General features: G+C 45.0%; 1 protein-coding gene across 1 annotated transcript; it reads right to left on the bottom strand.

Moving 5' to 3' along the window:
- Nucleotides 1-709: 709 nt before the first annotated feature.
- On the bottom strand, nucleotides 710-18228 carry gfod1 (glucose-fructose oxidoreductase domain containing 1). The gene is made up of 3 exons (XM_037456232.2): nucleotides 17306-18228; nucleotides 3419-3612; nucleotides 710-3225 (listed from the first exon to the last, which is right to left on the bottom strand). The coding sequence occupies exons 1-3, from the start codon at nucleotides 17556-17558 to the stop codon at nucleotides 2485-2487; spliced, it is 1188 nt and encodes a 395-aa protein (XP_037312129.1). The 5' UTR covers nucleotides 17559-18228; the 3' UTR covers nucleotides 710-2484.
- Nucleotides 18229-20022: the final 1794 nt, after the last annotated feature.

The raw sequence follows: 20022 nt of genomic DNA, 5'->3' as shown, positions 1-20022 counted from the left end.
TTTGAATATGAAATATGAATAAAAGGTACCAGAAAAGGGATCTTAGTGGTTATGCAAGAGAAAACAATGATATACCGTCTGCATTTGGTTTTGTGTGTGTGTGTGTGTGACCGTGTTAATCTCAATGGTGTGACTCTTCCTCTGCAGGGTGATGGAGGGAGTAGACCAGTGGACTAAACCATTCTCAAGGTTTAAGAGGGGGATCCTTGTAGTCAGCTTTACTGGCCATCTCCCCCGGTGTCCATTTACTTTTGGACACATGAAGTAACTCACTTACAAAAGGATTTTGCTCCGTTGGAAACAGAAGCCAGACGCTCACCTGAGGCTCCCCGTAAGGATCAGGTCAGACTCAACGGCAACAGGATATTCTTTTCATAAATCACTGTTTACAGGCCGGATGCAGGCAACCCTGTGACTGAATTCTGGCCTTCTCAAAGAATAATATTTAAGTTGATCACGACTTATCAATAAAATGTGCTACAGGCAGATCGGATAAGGTGCTCGGTACATAGAGGGCAATCTTGTAACTTGTAATCTTGTACATTTTGTAATCTTGAGTTATCTTTAAAAAATGATAGTTTATCAGTGTTGACCTTTTCACAGTGTCAACAGAAGAGCTTTTTTTGGGTCAATAATTCATGGAGGGGCATGAGGAGATGCTGCTGTCAATCTCCCAAACGCACTGCGGGTCAGCCCGTGGGAAAAAGCAAAGAAGAAACAAGTTCATTGGTTTTTTTACAAATAAAATACATACAGTTTATTTCTATAGACAAACGCATGTTTGTTGTTCATCATATTTTCTTCTGTACATTTTCAGTAGTCATTACACAAGATAGTATTTCAGCACAGTTTAAGATTTCGAAAGCACACCACAGGGGTAAAAGAAAATCAATCTTCTGGCTTGAAGGTCAGTGGCGTTCTCAAACCTGCGGAGATCTATGCTAAACCCGAGGTCACATGATACTCACAAATACCCATGGTTTGTTTGAGCTTACCTGTGTGAGTGAAACACGACGAGTGGTTGGTTCCATGCGACTTGTTCATCGGTGTAAAAATCAAACACCTCAATTGTTATTACAGTTTCCATTTGAAGTCTGTGACGCTTGTGTTATCTACATCGCCACTAGAAACAGTGCTCGGTCACATCAGGAAATGCGTCTTTTACGTCCAACATTTATCTTGATGTCTCTCTGCTCATCTTTGATGTTGTAAAGCTGCATTCTGTGAGATGAGTTTAGCCTGAAATCGGACGGCCAGGGAGGGGAGAGAGAAAAGGAACAAAAACCCAAGCAATGAACTGAGATACATTAAAACGCTAACTAGAGGAGAGGGGAGATGAATCAAGGTGTAATTAAATAAAGTGTTTTTCTGCATAATACTTTAGTGGCCAGTTATGGCTGCACGCTCAAGGGCCCCTAATGAATGCCGTGACTCACACTTTTCTAAAAGCCTTTTGTTGTATTATACTGCCATTGACTGTCTGCTGACCCCTCATTCACCACTCTTTACAGTTTTACAAGTCCACAAGTGTGCTCAATTCTAAATCACGGGTACTTGGTGCAAGTGAGAACCCATTGCATTGCAATATTAGGATTACACCCTCACACCACTTTGCAAACACCTGCAAAACCGCCACACTTGTGTCTTGGTGCGGATATGTAGACACCACACAGAAGTCATGGGATGATGGCCATGCCTTATGACCATGACGCACAAAATAAATTACATATCAAAGCACCACTGGACTAGCCACTCACACAGAACTCGCATCCTGATGCACAGGCTACTGTAACTGCATAAAAGCACCAGAGTATGTTTCAACCCGAGCCCTTGGCTAGAGGACTACTGTCTGGTTATAGTGCACACGCAAACCCCTCTGAAACCCACAAGCCAAACTATTGATCTCTTTTTTCACACACACGCGCACACACACACACACAAAGCATACAGAGCAGGAAGATCCACCCAATTTTTTTGTGATTAAAACATTCACCTGTTAAAACTAGCAAGGACTTCAGATTACAGCGACAAAACAGCGGTACAGCTTCAACTGAGAGGACTATCGTTCTTCCTTGGCTGTCCTCGTTTGGACCCACAGTGTAAGGAGTTGTCTTTCAAACCGGGTCACAGTAGAAGGGAAGCAGAAATGAGGGATGAAATACCCTCATGGTCAAGCAGAGTGCAGTAGCATTAGTTCCACTCCCTGATCTGCCTCTGACGGAGAACTACACCCTACGGTTGTATGAAATCGGTTTTAATTACAGGTGCATCTACGTGGAAGGAATTCTTCTGATAAAAACCAAAAAAAGGAAAGGCTTCCTAATAAATAAAGATTAGATTATTGATCACATGCGTTCCTCTAATGCACATGCAACGTCTCAGTAAACCATAACAGTACCAATAGAGATTGAAGGAATAATGTTCCAACAACCCCAAGGCCGTCTACAGTGAAGGTAGGTGTGCATCCGCCCTTCAGCCCAGACGCTAACAGTAGAGTGACATCCTACTTCGCCGCATCGCTTCGCTGATCAGATAGGCCGGGCTGATCTCCGGCTCCTCCGTCATCACCACAATGTTCTGCCAGTCGCCACTCTGGTTGGATTTCTTGATGGTGTCCACCACGCAAAGAGCGTAAAGACAGTCCTCAAAGGTAGCGGCCATGGTCAGAGGCCTCCCGTCCCACGTCCTCCGGTCGTCCTGGTCCTGAAAGGCCTGCCGCACCGCCTGGATCATGCGGATCGTTCCGGTGAGATACGGGGACGGAATGTCGCTGAAGGCCTTCTCCGGTAAGGAGGCCCTCTCAAGAGACGTTGTGTCTTTGAGCAGGAGTTCGGGACCTCCGCCGCTTTCTTCGCCCGCGCAGTTCTTCTGTCCGTAGAGGTCGCTCCCCGTGACCGTTAACCTTCCGACCGTCCCCACAACAATCACCTCTTGCCGAAACTCCCCGGGCATGTTGAAGTTGAGCGTGACGGTGCAGCACGCGCCCCCCTCCAGCGCCATCTGGAACGTGCAGAAGTCGTCACTGGTGATCTGACGGATGCCCCGGATGTGATCCGTCTGCTTGACAAAGGTCTTGAGGAAGCCGTGAACTTTTGCTGCACGCCGACCGGTCAGAAACGTGAGCAAGTCGATGATGTAAGTGCCCACAGAATGCAGACCGCCGCCTCCCATCAGGTCATCGCAGCTCCAGTTGTATTTCTTACCCAGGAGACTCCCGCTGTGGATCTTTAGGGTAAAGATTGAAAGCCAAATTAGATATTTTTTTACAAAGTATCTGAGGTGAAATCTTGTGTCAGAAAGTAACCGAAGCGACTCTGAACAAGTCACCAATATTTTGCGTGTTCTGTGGAGTATCACATGTTATCATAAATGTCAAGAAAGCAAAAAAAAAAGAATACATGTATCGATTTAGGAATACCTGCGCTTCACAGACCAGTAGCTCCCCGATGTAACCCTCTTCTAAAAGTTCCTTCATTCGGACAAAAGCCGGCAAGAAACGTAACACATTTCCCATAATGCTCAGCAACTTGGGGTAGTACTGGGCCGCTGACATCATTCGGAAGGCATCCAGAGGAGTTGCTGTCCGGTCGCAGATGACGTTCTTTCCAATACCTACAAAGAGAGACAAGACATTTGGGAATGAGCCATCGAAGCTTTTCAGTTTAGCTGATGAACTTTCATTGTTCACTGACGATTTTCAGCTTTTCTGTCAATATTGAGATGAAGGAGGAGGTAAGGGACAACAGAGAAGGAGAGAGAGAATGTGCTCAGGCATGATGACCTTTCTGTGATGGAATAATGCAGAGCTGTAATGGGAGCCAAGTTCTTTGTTTTTCATTTATACTACATACTGGATTAAGTGACAAAATATAGAGATAATGTCAATCAATGTTTCTCAATTTTACGGTGAGCGTTTTCACTGTTAGTATAATGTGCCACGTGCAAAAAGTGTATGACGTCCACAAGGGACATTTACCGGTCAGCGTCATGCTAAAATGTAAGATAATAATCATGTAGTGTGGCCAACATACAGCAATATCACAAGAGGGTTCCATTAGAATAGCCTAGAGCTGTTTGAGCCTGTCCACTGCAAACAGTCCCCTGCGTGTACGTGCTGCTTGGTGAAAATAACCACACATGCATTTGCACACTGACATCTTAGTCCTGACTTAAACCAATAAGACCGAACAACCTGCATTTATGGTTGGTGAGGACCTTAGTCGTATTGGGTGTTTTGATTTCATGACATAAAAGGTTTCTAAAAGGAAGGCGAATGGGATGGTTTGTTAAAGGTTAACTTGTTGCCCTGGGATAGAAAGCGGTGCCCAACCAAACACTAGCCATCATCAGCTCCTGCACATAGTAGTCCAAAAAGGCTGTGGGCAATTTTTCAATTGTAAGAATGTGCTATTTAAATTGAATACAAATAAAAATGGATCCGCTAAACCTCTCAGCTTGTGTCAGACTACAAGATCTACAGGATTTATTTTGAGCATTAGATCGAAACATCTTTGTACCCACTTCACTGCGCACAATGACCTCCAGTTGACAGGGGGTCAAAAAGCATATGCACGCGCACAGTGTAGGGGCATCACTACACACAAATTCCTGGAGCCCCCCCCCAGTGAGAAAAGCAGCGTGCCGCTTTCCCTGCCAGTCCATGCTGAGGGTAGCTGGTGGGGTGGGTTGGAAGTGAAACTTGCTAAACTTGTCTCCCATGCTAATCTACCGTTAGCTTGAATCGACCAGCCCAGGAAATTAAACCCTCTGACCCAGTTGGGAGGAGCGCCGTGAGAGCCCCCCCCTCGCCGCTCTACCCCTGCAGCCACACCAAGCCAAACAGCACACCCTAACCCCCCCCCCCCCCCCAGAGACTGGAGAGATGCATTGTCCCAGCCAAAACCCTGCTGGGTAAATGCTAAACGCTAAACGTCTTAACAGAACAATAGCTTGGCTAGCTTTGCGAAGGCCTAAAGACAGATTTTGTTCTCCCACAGCGATTAATGTCATGATTTATGTATGAATACATACACGCTTCAGGCAAACACACAGCTATAGGGCACTGAAACCGTTTCAAGGCTTTGAATACTGTGTGGAAGCCTAATGACTTAGAGAGAAACCTACACAGAAAAAACAACAACATGAAGATCAACAAAGACCTTCCGCCCCTCACATACAATGGTCTGGAAGGTCAAGGCTGGCTTAAACGGGTCGTCCTGCTGAGTCAGACTCTCAGTGAGAGGACACATTGTTTGTGCACGTGTCCGATGGATTATGGATCCACCGGAGCTCGAGGCAAAGTCCCAGAAGCAAACCAGAATTTGGGAACCTTGAACTACACAAAACACAGTAGAATTAATGACTGTGACATCACCAATTGGTTTCCTGACCACAGTTTTATGAAATTAGAACACACTGTGAAAGGCTTAATAGTTGTAAGACACATGACACATCTGTTAAAGCCACACAAAACATACTGGATGTTGAAGGGCATCACTGTTGACTAAAGAATAAACTTCACAGACTCCAAGTCACTGGTTCATTGCAACGTCAGCAGTAATGTGGACCATAAACACGACTGTCACGGTAAAAACGGAGGGAAAAGCGACTTACTTTACCAATAAATCGATTTTACAACCAGCACCTAAGATCCACAAGCTTCGGGGAGGGACTGAAATAATGAGAATTAGGAATATGACCCCCAAAATGAGTCCTTGCGATACGCTTGGTTGACCAGAGGCATCAGTACACTTCCACCAACACGCTGTTTGGAGGGTCAACAGAGTCTGGTGGCAGGTATATGATGAGATACAGTGTTCAGCCAACTCTTCTCACAGAGCATTACAGTCAAAGCGAATGGCAGCGTCAGCAATCTGTGTAAAACCTGTTTTATGGTCTATTTAAGCGCAAATGGGACATTAATTGACACCATAAACTCATGTCTACAAGGATTATTGAGGTAATCAAGTGAGAAGAAGAGTCATCTGCTGTACAGTCGGACTTATTTTAACCACACTAGGGGAGTCATTAGAAGACAATTCCCAAATTTGCTGAGCTCGGCAGAACCGATGAACTCTTTAAAAAACAGAAAGATAAAAATCAGTAGCTATCTGTATTTTGAGTACCAGGCACACACAGACTTTCTAATTATATTTTTAACATGCTTGCCGAAGCAGAAAAGAGACCAAAGGTCACTTGTTTTTGGTAAAAGAAGACAGGGACACGCAGATAGAGAGAGAGAGTGGTTGACACCGCACATGTCACGTCATCATGACAATGGCTTAAAAAATATGATTTACATTCCACGGTATTTATTTCATTATTTTTACTCACTGATTTGAATGTATTTCAGGCTCTTTCTCATAAGATGAGACGTCATTTTAACCCTGACGGGGCTTTCAGTGCGTGGCAGAGGGAGCAGCAGCACTGCATGGGATCTTGTGTGCGCTCACACCTCTTTTGATGGCGTAATGCTAAGGAAGGAAAGGCTGCAAGTGGCGGTTGTGCAGGAAGGTCAGGTTAGGGTTTATGTGGGGGCGAGGGAGACATATTTGTACTCCTCGTGTAATTGCTTATTGTTTGTTCTCACGTTCTGTCACGGAAGGTTGGAAACGTGCCAGCTGTGAGGCGGTGACCTTGACATTACACGTGAAATGCTATTAAACAGTAGTTGAATTTTAAAAAATGTTTAAAAAAAAATGACATGCAAACACAGATGGGATATGCTGTGGAAATCCTCAGAGCTGCAAACAAGACCACGTGTTTCCTGTGTCAATACTAAGGGCAACAGCTGGAAAACACCTTTCACAGTGGTGGATTAAAACGGATAGCGAATGCTTCACTGTGACACAATGAGCCCTGCACCTAAGGGTGCCAGAAATACAACCGGGCGGGAGCCGAGTCAGGGAGGAGTTCCTTTACATTTCTGCAAACTGATGAGAACAATTTTATGTTTTGGATCTCAGAGACACTGAAAGCACCTTCAGGATTTATACGCAGTATCATCCTATCATGTTGGGTTTAAGTACGATCAGGTGATGTTATTGAGATTTCCTTTTTATTCCCGAGGGCATGGTTGCAATTTTTAGTTATTGTTGTTATTATGTATAAAAAAAGAATAAATTCCTAGGTAAAGATTTAAAAATGACACACCGAAGGAGTTTTATGTTTTGTACCAACTTGTGATTTGCAAGTGCCTTAAATCAAATGTAATCGTAAAAACACTTTAGTACTACGAAGAATTATTGTTGAATAAGGAGCCGGGGTTCTCTTTGATTAAGTGAGTTGGTGAAAATGAAACATCATCAACCATTTACTTCTTAATGTAAATGTTTTGTAGTGTTCCGTAGTACTAATGAAAGCCTAATGAACTATAGTGGCTCTCAGATTCATTTTGGCACCTTGTTGCAGACACACTCAGTTAACCACTAGACCAGATTATTCGGCGTGTATTTCTTTGAAAGCTTGCGTATGAATGCTGAAATGTGTTCGTGACTAAACGCGTGTGTAATTGTGTGGAAGCGAGTGGGTTTGAAAGATCACAAAGCATCCTCCACCACTAAAGCACGGAAAGGTAATTAGCTTTGTCTAATAGGCCTGTGGAGGTGGAACATTTCTAAAAATCTCTCTCACACACACACACACACACACACACACACACACACACACACACAAACGTCAGGGTGTAATGGAGCGACAAAATTGAGAAATGTTCAAGGAAAGACCTCAGACAGCCTTGCAGCCTTTGTGCTCTGCTTGATAACAGAAACTAGAAGTGAAGCTCAGACGTTAGCGTGATCTAAACCAAAAAGCTCACCAGCATGTGTGACTTTGTTATAACTGCGGTGTGTTACAGCAGGTTGAGTACACACTGGTTTCAGTACAGTCGGAGAGACAAGCCAGTCTTCCTGCCGATTATCCCAAATTAAATTGAGCTTAAGGCAATTACAAGGAGAGGAGGGGGTGGAAGTGTACATTGTTGTCAGTGTACAGCTCACAGCCAGGATGTGAATCACAGATTCCCCCCTCGTTCTGTGACTGCATATGTGTTCCCAGCATGAACAGAGACACCTGGATAGCAGTGATGGATGAACACAATGATGTATGCAGCTGAAGCAAAATGCATGGGTTCAATGTGTAAGACTGTAATTAGTCCTATGCTTCAGTTCAATGAGTGTTTATTAGTGTTTTAATGGAGGAAGTTTCATTCACAGAACCGATATGACATAAGACTGCACTAAAGGAATGAAGGGAAAACAAAGCCAAATGTTTTAAGTTGTCTCTTGTTCTATTTGTGCTTAGCCAAAGATGGTTTGCTTCACAGCACACAACATCTTTGTACATTTAAACTAGAAGTACTCTTTTTGATGCTCAAAATGGACCAAAGTATAACAGTCCACTTAAAAGACTAATCATAATACACTGATGATAAAACAAATGCAGCTTGTACTTGGAGTCTTTATTGTGCATTTGTGCAGATGAGAATGATGAAGAGAGGAAGTGCTGCCATTAACCCCCGCTCACCAGGCCCAGTACGCTGGCTACGATGGAGGCCAATGGTCACAGAGGGACTTCCTAATGGGTGCATTTACAGCGCGTGCTAAAGATGGAGGACGAGCATGTCGGCACACACACACACACACACACACACACACACACACAGCTATGGAGAAGGCTCTGTCACCCCAAATCGGTTGATTCATCCGTTTTGTGTTGTAAAGATTACTGATGAACACTTCATCATTTTACACGCTCCATCTGGCAAAGTTGAGATGAATACATTAGCTCCCATATCGGAGCAGCAAAAACTCATTCTAGAAACCAACATGGTGCTGGCCTTCAAACACCCGCTAACACAAAGCCGAATGTGTTTGTGTCTGTTTGTGAGAAGTGTGTGACCCCCCGTCATCCGCCGGGGTCTAATTAACTACTGAGCCAAACCGCTTACCCCTCTATTGTAATCCCTCTCTCACTCACACACACCTTCCCATCGGCAGCACACAACACCGAGACGATCAGAACATGGCTGCCAGAGACAGAGCGGTCTGCCTCCCCACGCAGGATGATCTTGGACCCCCCCGCCCCTCCCCTGGTGCATTTAGATTTCCCTGTGGGAGCAGCCTTCATGTATGTTTGCCAGGTATACGTTGGGAAAGCCAACAGTTTCTTTCTTCCCGGAGCTCTAGTGTTTCTTGAGATAACCATTGAAACAGATTTTTTAGAAATAAGGACAGTAATTTAGTCAGTCTATTGAAGTAAGCCAGTAACTCAGGACAACACTTCTCCACCTTTATGTTCCCAAACCTTTTCCCTCATTATCAATTAAACTGAATGTAGAAGTGATAAAGGAAAAGAGGGGCATGTTTCAGTCGATCTCCTCGGCAAAGGGAAGGTGAGCTTCTGTCAGGACGAGGAGGGGCACCTTTGTGTCAGCTGAGGCCGCGTGAAAGAGGTGGGATGACTCAATGACTCGTCAATGATTCGTTTTCCGGGGTGTGAGATAAACAAGGGGAAAAGTATTTGTGCGCTGGCCGTGCAGCAGACAAACAATCACGCACAGCAAAGACAAAAGAGAACTGGTCAGAGCTGCTTCATTGTGAGGAAGCCACTAGGTCTGTAGCTGCCTGTGTGGATTGGAATAGCCGTGTACAAACAGTAAACCTGGTCTTGCAATTATGCAAACATATTTGCATCCTTCCATGTTGATCTGATCTGAGCGCTCTCCCCATCATGGCTACAGCGGCTCACTGACGTGCCAGCTGACCTCATTCTGGCTTATAAATAGAACTTCACTTTGTGTCTTTGAGGGGTCCCTTCAAATGTTCATTATGTTGTCCTTGGACTCTATGTTGTATTTTCTCAGAGATTATTTTTGCATGCTTTTAGTTCGTTCCATCTGTCAGTAAAGAGCACATTCCTGCTCCCCGCGGAAGGATACAGAGATCTGCTGTCACATTGAAGGTTCTCCATTCGATATTCATTCATTAATATTGCAGATTATAACTAACAGAGGAGTAATGTACAACTGACCCGCTTAATGTTCAGCTAAACTAACCAAGTCAAGCTCCAATGTTTTTATATTACAATGGATTAAATGTTTATGTGTAACGGGGGAGTCGGGGTTAGGGGTGGTGGGGGTGGTCGGGGGGGGGGGCACTGATAGCACCTCAGCAGATCCCTTTGCCTTCAGTTCACAGTTTATTTGACAATCCACTTGAAACTAGTATTCAACTTCTCGTCGCATTCTCAGAATTCTAGACACACGAGGAAGAGAGTGACGGTGTGTTTCTGGGTGTCATTGGCAGGAGGTGATCGAGAAGACCCCTCCGTGTCACACAAGCACTCTGCTTCCTCCTGCGCACACAACAGGAAGCAAGATACTCTGCGGTGAAGATACCAAAATATCACTTCCTGTTACCAGTGTTTGACTGTGAAGCTGCATTAAATATAAAGCTGCAGCTTGTTCACGCCACGACACAGAGAATACGCCCTGAACAAGCTGCAGGATCAGAGGGACACCGGATGACCCCCAGTCCCAGAAGGCCCAGTAAGAAACACACGGGTCTATTCCTGAGCACTGTCTGAGCGTGGCTATGATGAAGCGGGCTTCACCTGGGGAATCCGCACAGAGGGCTGCGCCTGGGAAATAAAGGGCTGCAGGAAGTGGATCACGCGCCGGTGATTAGTACTGGGTGCAAAAGGAGGGCTGATAGGTACACACACACACACACGCTGCCTCGCGCTCTTGAGCAAGAGGGAGGTATTTCACAAGTGATTTCCCAACAGCTCTGATGAATTACACAGGTATCTTTGTTTTGGCCTGCTGCGGGTAACGCCATCAGCCGCACGCACACACACACCCACACACACACACAATCAACACACACAGCCAGTGGGTGGGTTTGCATAGTCTCATCAGTGAAGTATTTTAAGGTGGAATAGCGTGGCCTATATAGCACTGATGTTGACCAAAACAACAGCTGCAACAGCGCATGCCTTGTTGCATTGTGGGTTGGTAGCGCTCTGAGATAACTGATCAATATTAGGAGTGGGGAGAAATGAAGTGTAACATGCAATTGGCGTTCCCCGTCACAAGAAATATCCTATAAATTCTTACCTGGGGTGTCCACTGAGCCACACTGCGATACAATATATGTATTGTACGACAGCAATAAAAGACATTATGCACAGTTCCAGGTTTTGTTGAGCCAGAGGACAGAGGAGCCCTTTGTCCTCTCATCGCTCGGCGCCACGGGACACGTGGAAGAAGTCAAACAAGGAAGGGGACAGCACAGGGTTTCCTGACCGCGCCGACAATGTTTTTCATCTGTTCCTGTCTGTCTTTATTTTCGTCACTCAAAAAGCAGATTTTTCTGTTCAGGTTGAATTACAACAAAACAGAAATCCTCATTGTGCAGAATACTTCATTACTGAAAGCGGGAGCTCTTTCCCCACTTACCCTGTTCCTTCAAGGAATGCTCACTTGTCAGCCCAGGGTGGCGGCAAGCTGACAGACCCCCCCCCCTCACCTCCCAAACCAGCCATTCATCACACACACAAAGGCAATTACACAGGAAGGACGGCTTTCTCCCCACTCGTCCTTCTCACTTCTCCTGGTTGTCCACTGCTCTTTCATTCAAACACACACACACACACACGCATAAACTCCCCCATTTGCATACTAATAGGACGCCTGGGAAAACGTGAACTATAGTGGGAACCTGGTTGCCTCGAGAAAACAACAAAGTGTGAGAGAGAAGGCCTGGGAATGGCAGCGCCTGTCGATTCGTCTCCAAACTCGCTCTGAAGCACAACTCCACTTGGAGACCTTGGGTCCTTCACACTGATGAATGATGAATGCCAGAGAAGTCACACTGATGAGAAAAGTCAAAGAAACTCAATATGTGTATGTTCATATTAGAGGTTCGGACAGTGATATGTCTATTAATGGTTTTATTCTCTTTTGAAAATGTGAATATTTCTTTTGAAGTGAGAAGATTTTTTTTTATTATTATAATTTGACTTTCGGAAGCTGTGTCTAAAAGTGATTTTTTTCAAAGAACACACTTGGAATAAACACTGTCTTTCACACCGTCTGCACATCTTCTTGCCCTTTTAAAATAAAGTGGCAGTGGGCTGCCAAAGAGCTCATCGCCGTGCACTTCCAGAGGAGCATCGGTGGTGAGGAGCATGTTCATGACCTGCAGGCCCTTTGTGGCCACGTTATAAATAGCTCTTTGCCTTTGGCTGGCCCTTCAGAGCAGGTGTCTCAGAGCTCATCAGAGCTACCATGAAATCCACTTTACTCGTAGCCAGATTAGCGCTCATCTGCCCCATGAGACCCCACAACAGCATCTTCATTCTTGGCAAATGTAAATTCAACTGAAAAGTACCTAAATTGTGTTGGAATTTGCTTGGTTTTAAACTGACCATAAGATAATGAGATTCAATGTGTGTGCATCTCTGTCGGTACAAAAATAATTTTGCATACTGCCTCTGCAAACGAAATTATATTTGTCATGTATTGATCCTTCTTTAATTGAGTGCCGACTCCTCACTAGGGTTTGCAAAATTGGAAAAAGTTTGAAACTTTCCATGGGAAAAGGAAAGGAAAAAATGGAATTAATGGGAATAAATGTTGGGGTAATTTAACTGTATTTACCCTGTCATGTATGAAAAAACAACAGTGTGTGTTGGCTTGCTCTCTTATAGTGATTTGGACAGCGTGTTTGGCTAAAAGCTAACGGCGCTAACATGCTCACTCCGGGCCAAACTGCTCATGTGCTTTAATTCAAAATATCATTGGAGCATTAGATGCTATCCCATGGTCTGCTCTAGCCCTGCACACACTAAGCCTGAATCACTGATGTGAGAAGAGCTCATCTTCATTTCGGTTATACTCCTCAAACTAAAGGTGAAAGGTCAAAGGTCAAACTACAGGTTTGAGGAGGCCTTGCAGCGGCTCTTTGGGGTCACGCCGTGCACATGTGGTCTGGATTGCTCATTGCATACGTTTCCTGCCTGATTCGACCCTCATGGTTTGTGGTAGGTTTTGACGTCATGTCGTGACAGTATTTGTTCCACTCGGCCATCCTGATAACTTATGAAAGTGAGCGCTGAAAGGGAATTTTACCCAAACGTCACGAAGTCGCCATCATCTGCTATAAAAAGGCGCCCACGCCTGTTGCTCATGGCGGCGAAGCGCTCCAGTCCTCGGGGAGGCGAGTGGAGGGGGCTCCTCTCCTTCCACTTCCTCCTCCCGCCGTCAAGACAAAACGGCACAAAGGGGACGGAAGGTGCACCTGAAACTGTGACGCTTCCGTTCAGCTCTCGGGTTCCCTCTCGGCCTCAGGAGGCCCGGGCGCACATGAGCTGCTGCCAATCCGAGATGATACGTAACCATTCACAACACGTGGGTACGTCCGAAAAGAGAGGAGCCAACGTACAGTTTTAGAACGGTCTTCTTTCAATATTTGTTTCAGTATGGTTGCAGTATTACACAAAGGTTCATTTCCAAACACGTCTCTTGTCCAGTGTAGCAATAAATCAGTATTTTGGACTAATGCTTAGACACCTGAGAACTGTTTCACAGACATTAGATTGAAGCCCTAAAACAATAAATAATTCTGTAAACCTATAGGCTGACAAACTGAGACACTAGCCTCTTTTTAAAGACATTCTTGAATTACATTACACACAGTTTTATTCTATTTTAAATCTTTTAATGTCTTTTTTATTATCCTTTAAATGACTTTCTTTCATGTTTCAATGTATCAAGGTCCTTAACTGTTGAAGGCTGAATGTACTGTGTGTGTGTGTGTGTGTGTGTGTGCGAATGGGAGCAGACAGTGTAAGATTCCCTTCCCAACGTCATCACATGACGCCCCAGGAATGTCGCAGTAGGGAGACAGTGATAAAAAGAGGGGGGGGGGGGGTGAAGACATCCCTGTGGAAGGTGAGATGCGGCTTAACCGGACCGACGGGTCTGTTGGCCGAGGAGAGGCAGCTCAGGTAAAACCTGATCCACACGTAGCGCTGGTTGTTAACTGGTAGCAGTGCTTTCCCCATTCCTCATCTCCCCAACTGGTATCTGAGTCACGTATTCTCACCTTTGACCTCATTTTATCCTGATGTCAAGTTACCTTTTTTTGTTAGAATTGCTGGTTAACACAAAGATATGACCTCCGGTCCAAATCACCAGGGGCTACGAGACGAGTCAGAACCGAGAGTATTACGTACAGACTGTGGAGTCTGATCGAAGCCAGCTTTGACATTCCGGAAGGAGTCTGATCACACTTGCTGGCTTGTGAGTGAGCAAGACGTCCCTCAGCGCGCACACCCTGACGCAAGAGGAAGTGAGCTCTGCGCCGTCACCCAGCGGCGCGGCCCTGGCTCGCCGACCCGTCTCTGACCCGGAATGCGCCAGGTGACGCTGCGACTCAGACTTGTTTCCCAACTTCACCAACCTGTGTTCACTCTGCGGTGTGACTGAGGGGTCAGGGACTACTTGGGGAGTGTCTCTCCAAATGGTCGAACAAACAGAACCTGGTCGCGTTTGTGCATTCAAATACTCACGAGAACGCATTCTGGAAATGATACGGGTTTATTTATCTGAAGAAATACTAGGCTTCAATGGACGGTGACAAATGTACCATATAATATGTAAATGTGTAAATCATCTTTCCATGCGCTCTCTTCCGGAGGGACAGGTGGTTTGGATTCTTTTTAAAACCGGTGCAAAACCGGTACTTTAAACGATACCGGTGCCTAAATGGGGATCGAACGGCTTTCTGTTTTTTTTGCTTCAAATTGAACAATATGTTTAAAGAATACTGTGAATATACATAAATACAAAACACTTCAAACTTCAGCTTCTAACTTTTTAACTTCAAACTAAGAACAATAAATGAACTGTTTACAGTATGATTATAGTTTGTTGCCTCTGTAAAGCCTGAAGTGTGTATATGTAATGTGTCATGATTGCAGCAGGTGCAATGCGCCAGAAGGAAACGCCACCACGCCGTTGGTTTACAGCTTTGGACGACTGAATCATCAGAGTAGTGTAAATAAAGCATTTCAATCGCCTCAGGCACCAAAAGGAAGCACCAAAATCTGCGTAACGTTTCGGCCCGATACCCAACCCATCTCTTTGTTTCTCAGCACGGATCTTTACGCCGCCAAGACCACAAGTCGATTCATGGTTAAGGTGTCATATGACAGCCTCTGAAACGTCAAGATTTGACCTGCTGTCACATATCTGTACGTTGAAAATTCTTTTCCAGCATCTATCCAGAACCAACAACATGATACCAACTAGAGGTCAAAGAAACTATTTCGCTCTCATTTTGGACATTTTATAGAAAAATAAGGAACTGATAACAACACCAAATATAGTACCTTTGTGGCATGTATTGACATTAGTGTGGTCACACTTTGAACAAACACTGTCCGCAGTGGTGTGAGGCCCTGATCTCCATGCAGAGATGGGCAGTATTTCTATTACTTGAATTTGAAATATTTTGAGTATTTTGTCATTTTGGTTTTGATACGGTCGATAAAAAACTCTAACGTAATTTGTAACAAAATACTGTAGTGGAGTCATTTTTTATTTAAAATATTCAATTTTAGGAGAAATTGGGGGCACTTTTTTAAACTTGTGGAGAAAAAATGTAACCATTGTTAAAAATGATCAATATACTTATTTGGGCTTTTTATATTCATTCATTTGATGGATATTTTCTTGTTGATATAACGCCAAAGTTGAATCGTTGTAGTTTAATAGTTGTTGTCGTATTAAACGTGACAGTTGTGTGACCCTTTTTGTGGGGTTCCTCAGAGCTTTGTGTACATTTTATGGCCCAAACCTAAATGCTCCACTATACCAAATTTTAAGAAAACGAAAAATCAAGAAAAGAGTATTTACTATATTTTAAATACAAAACACATGTATTATGTTGTTACATTTTCTGGCGCCAGTATTTTATTTTAATGAATTTATTCGAGCGATATTTTGTATGTTGTATCAAATTACATTTGGATGTATTTTTGCCCGTCTGTTTCCATGCTTCCACCGGGAGTCACCGGCTACTTTACTCTCCCCCCAAAACACACACACATGGGGGGGGGGGGGGCGCCTTGAAACATCAAACTCAACCTGCACTTTGACAATCATGATATCATGTGACAAATAAGTCAGCTGAAGAAGCTCCCACACACATCTCCCCCCCCACACACAGACAGGCGTTCTGCCCCCCCTCCCCCCCTACCCACCCCTCTAACGAGTGTGGCCGCTGACGTGGGGGTAATTGACGAGAGGACCACACTGACAAAACAAGCATTCACTGATTGATACGTTGTCATATAGTCACATAGTCGTTACTAGTGAATTTAGCCGTTATAATTGACGTATAATTCAGATTTTAATTCTATGCCAATGGAGGATTTGGATGTATTATGATGAGTTATTCATAGTCTGGATTTGTGGGAATCCATTTCTGACCTTCAAAGTATGATATTGACTTTGAGGGCTGCAGTTGACAAAGTGTTTCCTCTGAAGCATCACATTAGCCCAGTAGTCATGGTTACCACTGAGGATGATAATTACATATTCAGCTTTTTTCAGAAGTCCACCTGCCCTCTGAGGCCATTCATCTTTCAGTCACAGGCCTGACCTGTTAGAGCTTTCCGGCCAGCTGAGCTCTGTTGCTAAACGGGGGGAGGGGGAGGGGGGGGGGGGGGGTAAATACAGCCTGTGTGGAGAGCAGCTCAGTGGTCCTCGCCTCCATTCTTTCACGGCAGCTCCAAAATAAGCCGCACTGCTCCAGATTTAAACAAGAACAACCTCTCTTTGTGTGTGTCTCCCCCCCCTCCCTCCCCCCTTCCGCATTCAGGCCTCCTCTGTGTTGGTCAGTTTAACAAACACAGGTTAAGTTCAGTTTGACCGAAGAGACCCCTCACAAACATTAAGTATTGCATGGGAGGGAATGGGGGGGGGTTAAGAACTGAAGACAACCAGGCCTCTCTACACCATCACATGGGGAGGACTAAATCCTGTCAGTGAAGGTCACGGCTTTAATGCCTGTACTGTGACATTAACTAACGCTTTGCTCAAGGGCACTGCAGCCTCACCCGGGTCAGCCAAGAGGTCAGCTCCATCCATTAATATGGCTGCTGTCATGTCAGCCAGCTGCCCCACCTATTTACCGACCAACCTCACTGGACTTTACATCTGCCGCCCCCCCCCCCCCCCCCGATCACATCGCACCGACCGGGGAGGGGAGGGAGGCGAGGGCGCAACATCACTCACCCAGCGTTTTAACCGCGATCTGCCGCGTCAGAGGCGGCGGCAGGTTGATGCAGACCAGATCCACGTCCTGGTGCAGCAGCACGTCGTCGATGCGGTTGGTGTAAAAGGGCACGTTCATCTCCTTGGCCAGCTCCTCCGCCTCCTCCTGCGTCCGGCCCCACAGCGCCTTGACGGCGAAGCCCTCGTTCTTCAGCAGCGGGATGATCACCCGGGCGGTCAGGCTGGTGCCGAACACGCCGACCCCGGGAAGCATGGCTCGGCTTTATTTATTCGTCGATCTCGGTTTTCGGTCGCGTCGTCAGAGCTCGGGAGGACGGCCGAGAGGGAGGGGAGCGGCGAGCCGTCACCGTCGGGTCGGCCATCCACCTGCAGCCGAACACCCGCTGTGCTGCGTTGGCGCCGGGGCTCCGGCTCTGCGATCGGGCATGCGATGTCGTTAATCCCCGGTATCCAATAAACAGATGCCTGGCCGGGGCCTCCACGTTAAAAAGGACGGTTCTAATGCAGCGGGGCCCCGCTTGTTACCTTGTCCACGTCGGACACAGATCAGCGCACGGACTGCGCCAAGCAGTGGGTGGCATGTCAGCCCCTTCCTGGGTCACAAATTCTCTGTTCTTCAGCAGCACCCCGACACCATCCAGGCCACGTGGTGGGGAATCAGCGAGAGGCAGGAAGGTGCTTCATCGGACGGCGTACTGACAGAAACGCCGCGGTCGCTCTCTATCCCCTCCCCGGAGGATCGTATCAGCAGCAACGAGACGACGCTGAAGGCGGCTGTTCACGCTGCAGCCGGCGCATGCGCAGTAAAATCAGGGATGCTGACAGGAAAGACTACTGTTAGTGAGGTGTCAAAATAAAAGCGTTATTTGCACGGCCGGTATTTGCCACCGTTGTAGTCTGTACACTCCCAACAAAAGGATAAACCACCCAATGTGAATGTATTCTTCCTTCTACTATCCTTCTACTATTTTTTATTTTTTATACTATTTTTTTTATTATTTCCAGTACATATTAAATGTATTGATCAGTCATTTTTCACCCTCAATCCAATTCAACAATTGAATTGGTTTTACTCTATATTTTTTATTGAGTTAATGATACATATACATCTATACATATATATGTATCAAAGGGAAAATGTCTTTCTGAGTACAGATGCATGAGGGCTCGAATTAACTGTGCAGGGAACTTTTCAGGGATGCAGGTTGAGCAGTTACACAATGACAAAAGTAACTTCTATCCCATGTTTTTATCCATTCTTCTGAGTTTTGTTGACAGTTCTCCGCACATTGCATCCAAGGTAGTATTTTGAAGTTTAGCTCTACTGGTAGTTACTGGGCTGGCATCGGTGCTGTGTAACGCCTACAAGTGGTACTTGAGGATAAGATAATTCCAGTTTCTAGTGGCTACAAATAGGTTTGCTTTAATCCAATACAAAATCTTGTAGGGATTTAAAATGAAAATGTTCATTGGCAGAGAACTGTACAAAACACACTCAACCCTGAACTGCTCCCTGAGCTCAAAGGTAAACACCATGTGTTAAAAATGCAATGTAAATTACTTTAGCTAAAAGACGTTGTATTTAACAATGAGCGAATTGATTTTTGACGCTTATTCCGTGTATAATTGTTCGTTGAGTGTTGATTTAACACTGACAAGAATGAAAAAGGTATGTTTATTTTAATTAAAAGTATAAATGTATTGAATTTAAATCAAGTTCTACAATAAAATCCATGGCAGTAAAAGAGAAATTTTCATTCAAAAAGTTTATTGATGTAAATCTGTTTACTTCTAAATACACGTAAACAGATGTTGATGTTTAATACACATGTGTATTAATGTCTTTGTGAGTACAGATGCACGAGGGCTCGACTAACATGACCAACCAGATGTTTAGTTTGATGAAGTTGTTTCTTAAAAATGCTAGCATGTGTAGCAGCTAACGACTCATATCACGGTAAATATTGAGAGGGGTAAAGTCTCTTTACCTGTGTGTTGCTATCAAAGCTTGTCTGTACCTTTTTTTACTTACCTGGTCAAGTCGTGGGCCTGTACGGCGCTCTTTATTGTGCCCCTGCTTGCGAGCTAATGGCCCCCACCTCGACTAACGGCGTCGTTAAGGAGGCCTGGCGCAGACCTTCCGGTTCCTTCCCAGGTTAACTGCTATGACAAGGGCTGCTTGAAGGCCATTCTTCAACCTCAGTTATACTTTATTTCCATGAAGATAAAAAAAAGGATGAAACCAAAATGAAACCCTTTGATTTAAAACTAAAAGTTTTAGCCTTTTGGGTTATAAAAACTGCTCAATTCCTGACACATAACACATGTGAGACTTTTAGCCAGCAGGAGCTCCGATGATCTACAGCTGATTGGATTAATCAACAGCTATTTCTTCGATGGAAAAGGCTGAGCTGTGAAAAGCTCAGATCGATACCTTCTCAGGCGTACGACATTAGTGCACACATCACTTAACTGTTGTTTTTGTCCTCAGTAGTGTGCTGCTACCGCTGTGGAAGATACACAATAAAATGTCTTTGTGTCATTCAGTTTCACACACACACATCTGTACGGGTTGTGGACCACCAAACCTCAAGCCTCCCCTATCGATCTGATCAACAATGCAGCCAGATAACAGAAGATAGAGGGACAGTGAGAGAGGAGGCACTTTGAACTGATCGATTGGGCAGAGAAAGTGGTGAAAGGTAACCACAAGCTGC

The sequence above is a fragment of the Pungitius pungitius genome, chromosome 19 (genome assembly GCF_949316345.1).
Source record: "Pungitius pungitius chromosome 19, fPunPun2.1, whole genome shotgun sequence".
Classification (NCBI taxonomy): domain Eukaryota; kingdom Metazoa; phylum Chordata; class Actinopteri; order Perciformes; family Gasterosteidae; genus Pungitius; species Pungitius pungitius.
This window is presented reverse-complemented; position numbering and strand designations above follow the sequence as displayed.